The sequence below is a fragment of the Astatotilapia calliptera genome, chromosome 3 (genome assembly GCF_900246225.1).
Source record: "Astatotilapia calliptera chromosome 3, fAstCal1.2, whole genome shotgun sequence".
Classification (NCBI taxonomy): Eukaryota; Metazoa; Chordata; class Actinopteri; order Cichliformes; family Cichlidae; genus Astatotilapia; species Astatotilapia calliptera.
The window spans coordinates 2,400,574-2,410,083 of record NC_039304.1 but is presented as its reverse complement, the minus strand read 5'-3'; the positions used below and the strand labels follow the sequence as shown (position 1 = coordinate 2,410,083).

Here is a 9,510-nt window from a genome sequence, read left to right as displayed (position 1 = left end):
TAAATCACACTGGATATGGATTTTCTGTCCATCCACACTAATTCTCTTCATCCTCACCTGATTGTTTGGATGCTCTTTGACAGCACATTGAAAATCCTCACAGTGACTTCTATTGCCACACTGACTGGACACATACAAAGTTGAAGGCTTCATGTGTTTGGCACAAATAATACTTTGGTAGGTCTGAGTTGTGTTTTGAACCATCTCTCAGGACCAAAGTCTTTTTGCTTCCTTCAAAAAGAGCTGAAGGCTTTTTACCTCACAGTTTGTCCTTTGATATTATTGGATGATGGACTGTGGGAAACACAAATGTGCACTTCTTAATGGCTCATATGTGCTGTGAAAGAGCTCTTTGTGATCTTGAAGCTTTTCAATAGTTTTTCTTTGGCTGTTTGTAAAGTTTTCTGTGTGAACTCTCAGGAATCTGGAGCAGTCTAATAGAAGTCTACTGGGGTACAGAGGGAGGAGCTTCTGTCAGACTCTTTCTGATGAGGAACTGAAGCCGCTCTCATGGTCTCATCAAATCATCAGACTCTGCTGAGAACAACAGTCATGTGACCTCTCAGAACAAACAGCCTGTTAGTTTCCTGCTGCCTCCATCACTCACTTTCATTCACTCTCAATCACACCAACATGTTAAAGCAGCGCTATAGCTCACCTGGCTGAGCAGGTGGGCTGAAGGCGGGGCTTACTACAGGTGCCTGTGTGTCCCTCACTCTCTCCCCACTTTCCTGTCTACTCTCTGCACCTATATAATAAAGGCAAACATGCCTCCAATAGAAACCTTTGCAAACACAAAGTCCCACAGCAGCCCCGTGTTCTCCGGCTAAAATGAGAGTTTTTGTCAGTGGAGTCTGGTGGCTTTAACCACACAAACATTACAGCTGCACTCAAATATCACAAAGAGCTGTGACAGCAGAGAAACACATGACCATCCTCCAAATATCATCTAGAAATAGAAATGTGTCCACTGTGGGACGTGTGAGGCTGACATTAATATGTCTTAAAGTGGGAGATGAAGAAATGACTCCAGGGCCCAAATCATGGAGACAAACATCAATCCACACTTCACTTTGTTTCCTGTCTCTAAAGTGGGAATATTTCAGTGTGATGAACAAACGGCCTCCAACAAATGAAGCTGATTTCCTTTTCCTGTCTTTTTTCCAGCGGCCTCAGCTTCTTCCTCTTTCCCCTGTCTTCTTCTGCAGACGCTCCTCTGTAGCTTCAAGCTGTTTCTCTTTACAAGGAGAGCTACAAACCTTTGCATCCAGCCACAAACACCCCATGGGCTCCTCTGGATCATCACACTCAGCATTTTCACAATAAAAGCCTCGTATTTATGGCTGCTCCACCCTGACATGTGACAACATCCAAATGACTGGATCAAAGTGTTTGAATGATCTCAGCAGCTTTAAAACTATTGATATTTATACATTTACACTGATTTGGACTAAACTAACAAAACTATTGATTTGATCCAAACTCACATCATGCCAGAGGCTTTTATTTTGAAGGTAGGATCATTTTAATGGTCTTCTTAGTTCATTTAAACACACAGTTGCTCCGCCTGACATTTTTGGCTTTTAGATCAAAACATCAAAGAATTTATTTTATTTGAATGAACTGAAAATAGATTCAAACTAAAAGCTTTTAGAGAATAAACTCCTGCATGACCTCTGACCTTTGACCTGTGTCTACAGCACTGACCTCTGACTTTCAGCTCCACCTTTCTCTCCATCAGAATTCTTTTCCACCTGCTGTAGACGGTGCAGGTGTAGGTGGAGTTGTCTCCATCTGTGGGGTGTTTCAGGGTCAGACTGAGGTCTCCAGTTTTCAGCAGGTCTTCATTCATCTTCGTTCGGTCTCTGTAATCCTGGTGCTGTTTGTGAGGCTGGTCAGAGCCGTTCTCATACACGTGAACCTTTCTTTTGTAGTAGGAGTAGCAATTATCCTTCCACTCCACTTTAACATCTTTGGGCAGGTGAACTGCGGCTTTGCAAAGCAGCTGGACTGACTCCACCCCTGAATCTACCTCCACCTGGGGAACTGAGAGAGCGAGAGAGAGAGATAGGAAGACTCTTTGAGATTTATGGTGGGAAATTGTTTTGAAAAAACTTTTTATTATAATGAACATGATGTTCCACTTAATCATATTTAATTGTTATAATGTATTTTTTTTTTGCTATTCTGAGAGAACAGTGGATTTCATTTATTTTCATTTATTAAAGAAAAAAGCTATCCAAAGCTAGCTGGTCCTGTGTGAAATATTCTGAATTAACTGTGATGAACCACACTTCACTGCCACATCCCCTGACAGACCGGCTGAATCAAGAAATCGCTTAAATAGACAGAGTGAATCTCAAACAGCAGCACATCACGCCACGATCTAAAGAACCAGCTGAAGAACAAAGGAAGTGACATCTGTCAGTGTGGAAAGGCTTACAGAGACATTTCTATGGCTTTGGGACTCCAGTGAGTCACAGTGAGGACCTTTATCCACACATGGAGAAACCTCAGAAACAGATTAGTTCAAGAGAAGATCGATGACTCATCCAGGAGGTCACAGAAGAACACAGGGTTGAGTCCCGTTACATCTGCATCAAACTAACAGCATTTCATAAAGAGAACATCACAGCAACAGTCAGACATGGTGGTGGTGTGATGGTAGGGACTGCTTTCATTCAGGATGACTTGCTGTAACTGAACCATGACCTCTGCCCTCTAACAAAACATCCTGAAGGAGAACATCAGGACATCAGTTAATGCCCTGAAGCTTAAGAGCATCAGGCAGCAGGACAATGATCTGAAACATTCCAGTAAGTTGACCTGTGAATGGCTAAAAAACAAAACATAACGATAGTGTGGAGATCACATAATTTTAAATGTATTGATATTGCATTCAGATGTTTAAACATACTGGTATCATGTTAACCTTTATTACAGGTCCAGTTATAACCACTTTCAACTGTTGAATGCTTTTTATAATCTTAAATGTTTATATGCAGATTACATTGCATTATAAAAGAAAGGCCTAACTCTGAGTAGACTCTGTGCCAAAATAGACAGGAAACTGCATGCTTTGCAGAAAGGGAAACTAAAGCAGAGTCTAAGTGCAAGTTATTTTGAGGAGCTGTTTGGATGATGCTATTTGAATAACCAGGTTATTCATTATTATCTTTTATTCATTTATATCTTTTGATTAAGCTTTTAGTAGTGGTTCCTGATTAAAACATTTGTTCAACCTATTACATATATATAGTTTTAGTTAGGTTATTATGCACATGAGAATTGGCCTCTCTTCTCACAAGACAGAGTTCGTGTAAGGTCGAGACACACACACACATACACAGTGTTGGGGAGTAACGGAATACATGTACCGCCGTTACATATTTAAAATACAAAATATGAGTAACTGTATTCCGTTACAGGTACCGTTTAAAAAGCTGGTATTCAGAATACAGTTACTTTGTTGAAATAAATGGATTACACTGCGGTACTTTCCTGTTTCATTTTGTCGCGGGTCAGGACTGTTTGGGTTTTGTTTGACAGCTACGTTCTGTTGTTCCAGGCGGCAGCGTTACGGTTGCCATGGTTACAGGGTGACGCTCTCTCTCTGCGTGTTTCCTGGGTGAGAGAGCGCCTTTTCGTTGTTGTTGTTGTTGTGCTAAGCTAACAGGCAGAATGCTACAAGCATAGCTCTAAAGAATGTAGCATCATGGGCAGTGTAGTCCGTGCTGCAGGGAGAATGGACTGCCATACACGTTATGGGTCTGTGAGCGCGAGGAGGGAGAAAAAGGGGAGTGGAAAGGTACAAGCTGTCATCGAGCAAAAACGGGAGCTGGAAGCATGTAAATATAATAATAACCACTGCAGCCAAGAAGAGAGCCTGACGAGCCCAGTTGTAAGTAAGCTATTAAGACTCGACTGTACACCGTGTTCGTGTTTTCCTCTGAAAACAATAAGTTCCGTTGGAGCAGCCTTTCAACGCCTCTCTCTGTCTCTGCTAGCAAAGTTGACCCACACAACAAAGTAAAGCTATTTTTCGGCTCCGAGCCGACAGGGACCCCGCCGTATTAGTCAGAGGTCCCTTTACTACAGTTCGGAGCCGCGGACCTTCAGTAATAGTAATAAATCACAGCAACAATACATTCAGCATAATAATATATTAAGTAATCCAAAGTATTCAGAATACGTTACTCTCATTGAGTAATGTAACGGAATACGTTACAGAATACATTTTGGGGCATGTATTCTGTAATCTGTAGTGGAATACATTTTAAAAGTAACCTTCCCAACACTGCACATACACTGTAAGTAAACTCATTTAGAGGTGAAAGTTTAATCATCAGCTTGCAACTGCAAAATTGTGTCTGCACAAGTGACAGTGTGCCTTAAGACATGCTGCTGATGTTCTGAGATAAGCGGGCGTCCGGTGGCGACAGGAAGCACCTGCCGCGAAGACAATGTTCTTTTCAAACTGTGTTAAAAGTAGTATGTGATAAAAGACCTAACACACACAGAATCTATTTTTTTTAACCATCACAGTTTAACATGATTCTGAAGAAATCATAAATGGTCGTCATTTCCTTTTCCTGGGTTTTACTTTCTTCTCATCTGTCTGCTTGGTTGGATTCATCACCTGTGCATACAGCTCACCATTACTTCAATAATACTCTGATTACATCAGTAAATACTCTAATTTCTTACTTCATCTCTGGACTCATGCATTTGAAGCTCATTCTGTATCTTACATGAGTTATAAGAGAGCACGAAGACATTTTGTGTGTTTTCTTGTTTCCGACTGTTGAACCAAACCGGGTTGTAAAGCCTGTTGGGTTTCTGTTCTGATAGTTTTACAAGAGTCAAAGAGTCAAAAGTAAATCAAGTGTGTAGCTGATACATGTTCCCTCTCAGTTCTACATCACTGACCTCTGACATAGAGCTGCACTCTGTTCTTCATCAGGATTTTCTCCCTCCTGCTGTAGACGGTGCAGGTGTAGGTGTCTGCGTCCCAGCCTGTGGGGTATTTCAGGGTCAGACTGAGGTCTCCAGTTTTCAGCAGGTCTTCATTCATCTTCGTTCGGTCTCTGTAAACCTGGTGCTGTTCTTCAGGCTGATCACAGTTATCCTCATACACGTGGACCTTCCTGTTTTTTCTGTTCGTCCACTCCACTCTGACGTCTTCAGGCAGGTGAAGTGTGGCTTTACAGGGCAGCTGGACAGACTCCACCCCTGAATTCACCTCCACCTTTGGGACTGAGAGGACAACAAAGCAGCACTGAGCTCATTTTCTCTGACTGAAATTTAACATCAAAGTAGCCTCATGTTACCCAAAGTTAAGAAGTCAGTGGAAACAAAGATTGAAATAAAATAGAAATAAACATTTGAGGATAAATGATACGATATACTTTATTGTCGCCTCAGGGGAATTTGTTGTGGACTCAAGTACTGACACAGAAGCTGCCTTCACAAATACACAACAGAAAAACAAGAAATGATTTTAAAAAATGACTTTAATAATACAATTCTTAAATCACTATAAATGACAGAATGAAAATGAAGAAAGTGTTATTTAATATCTGTTAATAGAAAACAGAAAAGCCTGTGTCTGTTACACTCTTTCAGCTGTTTTTGTTCACATATGATTCATCAGGTAATAATTATCAGTCAAGTTTATCTGATATATGAAAAAGTCATTTAAAGGTTGTTTCCTGTGTGTTGTGAAAGCTGATTGAGACTCTTGTCTGTGTGGGTATCATATGGTAAGTGTGACTTCTGAGCTTACAAGCAAAAGGCCTAAAATGTAAAAACATTAAATTACTTTATTATTTTCAGTTTTTAACCCGTCTAAGCTCTTCGTTTCCTTTGTTTACTTGTGCGTCGTCGAGGGAAAACAAAGAGGGGGAAACGCGGGTTTTGTGCCGAACGCGACAGAGAAACAGCAAGCCACCTCTCCCCAGCATCCTACTTGCGAATCTCCAGTCTCTGGACAACAAACTTGACGAGCTGCGTGCACGGATTAAACACCAACAAGACAACAGGGACTGCTGCGTTCTGGCCTTCACAGAGACATGGCTGGAGCCCAGCGTCCCCGACTGCGCCATCACGCCGGATGGATTCACTGTTTACCGGGGAGACCGAACGAAGGACTCAGGCAAGAAAAGGGGAGGAGGGGTGTGCTTTATGGTTAACTCCTTGTGGGCTAAAGATGTGTGTATCTTAAAAACTTACTGCTCTCAGAGCCTCGAGCTACTGACCATCAAAGTCAGGCCTTTTTCCCTCCCGAGGGAGTTCAGCTCAGTTCTCCTCTCAGCTGTTTACATTCCCCCACACGCTGATAAAGCCACGGCTATGGACGAACTGTATGACATCATTACTGGACTTGAGAACAAAAATCCAGAAGCTGCTTTTATTGTGCTGGGAGACTTCAACAGAGCCAACATGAAGAAGGTTCTCCCCAAATACTATCAGCACATCTCCTTCCCCACGAGAGGTGATCAAACACTGGACCACTGTTACACTCCATTCAAAGAGTGTTACAAACCCCTCCCCCGCCCAGCTTTTGGTAAAGCAGACCATTGTTCCATACTGCTGCTGCCTGCATACAGACAAAGACTGAAACAGAAAAAACCAGCTTCCAGGGTCATCTACAAACGGGACAGTGAGGCTGAGGAGGTCCTGCAGGACTGCTTTGACACAACTGACTGGCAGATATTTGTGGATGCAGCTGATGGCAACATCAATGAACTCACAGACTCTGTCATTGGATATATTGGAAAGTGCATGGATGATACCATCACAAAAACCACTGTCCGCATATATCCAAATCAGAAACCCTGGGTAAATAAAGACGTTTGTGCGGACCTCTGCCTTTAACTCCGGGGATGCTGATGCATATAAAGCAGCCAGGTACAACCTCCGAAAGTCCATAAAAAAGGCCAGAAAGGACTACAGGGACAAAATGGAGTCCAGCTACCACAGCTTTGACACCAGGCGACTGTGGAATGGACTACGCTGTCAGCTGTGCATCACATTTACATTTTTTAATGAAATTGACCGTTCTGGAGCGCAGAATGGACAAACTTTGGACGAACTGCCCAAAATGTGTTGACAGAGACATTTCAGGGATGTTTTCTGCTCTCCAGATGGATTAATTACATTAAAAATGTTAATGTCATGATGACAGATTAATCTGCGTTAATGCTGACAGCCCTAACCTAAACACTAAAAGAAAGATCGTGTGTGTCCTCATTAGTATAGGTGTTTATGTTGGTGTGTGGGGCTGTAACCCCATGTAACAAGTAGTATAACAAATTACTTTCTTCCCCAGAGTAATTTAGTAATGTACTTCACTACTTTTAAGAAAAGTATTAAGTAATGTGTGATACATGACTTTTCTTGAGTAAAAGCCTGACACTGCTGATGAGTAGACTGAGGACTAAAGCAAGCCTGAAATAGTCTGTCAATAAGCTCTTGTCAATAAAGTTGGGATTGAAAGAGACCAAAGTCCCCCTGGATACCTGTTACTGCAGCTGAGAGAGGGTAAAAGGACTGGACGTTTGTGTTTAGCGAGACACGGAGTGCTAAAACAGAGTTTATCTTTGAATTTCTTTGACAAAAGTAAATCATCTTTAACTCTGAAGACATCATCTGAAGAGTCACTCTGGGGAGTCCAAAGTTACAAATTACAGCAACCACTGCCCAACACTGTGGACCCACTAAACACATTTATGATTTTTGACTTTGACTCTGCTCATTTTTGCCATGTTGGATTTGGAATATGGAGGTAAGTTCATATTCAGGCCTGGATGTGCTCACCATCCTCTGTCTCTTTAAAATGAACTCAGACAGTAAGAGGACGTTGATTGGTTTTTCATCTGAATCATCAAGATTAAAATCTCAATGCTAAATAGATGTTGAATTAACCTTATGATACTAATGAAACCTGACGACTGGAATGGAACAGTCAAACGACTGTTTGATAGTATAAATGACTATTGATCTATTTATAGTTATACTGAAATATGTAGCTGGCAGTAGTACTCGGTGTCACAATCGTGGGTCTTTTGACCCAGCGTTTTGAGTTTTAGTTTATGTTCATGTTTATGGTTTATGTTTAAGCCCTTTAGTTTTTCTAAGTTCATTTTTTATCATGCCTAGGTTGTTATAGTTCTTTGTTATTAGATTACCCATGTGTCTTCCAACCCCTGTTAAGTCTCCCTTGCCCTTCATGTGTTTCATGTCTGTGTCTTATGTTGTCAAGTTCAGGTTGTCATGTTTGCGTCTTATGTTTCCTGTTTTATTTTGAAGAGGTCTTGTGTTTCTATGTTCACTGTATTTAGTTTTACTCTTTCCCTGCGAGTTCATTATGTTCATGTGGGTTGTGCTGTTTTGATCTTTATAGTTATAATTTCCCTAGGTTTCATTTATGGTTATCATAGGTTTAGTTCTTGAAATATGGCTTCCCTGTGTTCCATGTTGTGTCTACTGTGCCTTTCTGTACCATGTTTCAGGTTCCTATGTTCTGTCTCCCCAGTTGCTGTTAAGTTTACATGTCAGTGTGTTTCCTGTTTTACTTTGAAGGTCTGTGTCTCATGTCAGTGTTTCTAGTTTTGCTTCCCTTGTCTCGTCCAGTCTGATTACTCCCAGCTGTGCTCTCCGTCTGTGTCTCATTCCCTCGTTATCCCTCAGTGTATTTAAGCCCTGTGTTTCTCTTTGTCTGTTTCGTAGTCTCCCTCATGGCTGTGTTTCCCTGTGTGTCAGTTTATCCATGTCCCAGTTTAGTTGTGTTATATTTTTCGTTCCATTCTGCAATAAAGCAGCTTTTTGAGTTTAATTCCTGCGTTGTGAGTTTTGCGTAGGGGTGGGAGATAGAAACGATATAAATTTGGCCAACGATAGAGATTTTGAGTATACCGCTCTATCGCGATAGCGCATGTTGATGATATCATCAAGCTGCGCCTGTTTTGGTAGAAAGCATCGCAGTGGCTAAAACCATTATCATCTGTAAATTATGGTGGGCGACAGTCATAGCAAAGAGATGAAGCACTTTTGAAATATGGGGAAAGCCAAAAACTGCGCTTCCTCCACTTCCGTAACATTGATTCATTAATGTTGAATTCTCTCGCAGCTGTTCTATTCCCATGTTGTTGCAGTATATTAATAACTAACCTCGTATTGTGGATGAATAATCTCAGTTGTTCTCCTGACTGAAGTTTGGCCCGTGTATAGCATCCTGCTATGCGATTGCATTTGTCCCTGACCACCAGAATCCCTCACGTTAACTTTTATCGAGTGGAAGAAAAGTTGGCGTTCATCCTCCAGCTTCACTGTGCTAATGTCATGCTAACATAGCTGTGTCGGTAGCAATCACGTAGCACAACATTATACACCAGGTAGTCCAACTTCAGTAAACCTGCAAACGCCACTGCTGTTTAGTTTTCTGTCTTCATTTATGTTGGAAGTGGTAGCAGAGCTGTACGTTTGAATTAGTTTCAAAAATCTCTCAGT

At 41.5% G+C, this 9,510-nt stretch overlaps 1 protein-coding gene across 1 annotated transcript in view; it reads right to left on the bottom strand.

Moving 5' to 3' along the window:
* Window positions 1-1,175: 1,175 nt before the first annotated feature.
* LOC113016447 (uncharacterized) overlaps window positions 1,176-9,510 on the bottom strand; it is a 40,129-nt gene continuing 31,794 nt past the window's right edge. Inside the window, exons 5-6 of the mRNA XM_026159282.1 lie at window positions 4,930-5,256; window positions 1,176-2,046 (exon numbers count right to left, since the gene is read on the bottom strand). Coding sequence (XP_026015067.1) covers window positions 1,589-2,046; window positions 4,930-5,256 — 785 coding nt within the window. The 3' untranslated portion in view covers window positions 1,176-1,588. The remainder of the gene's footprint in view (window positions 2,047-4,929; window positions 5,257-9,510) is intronic.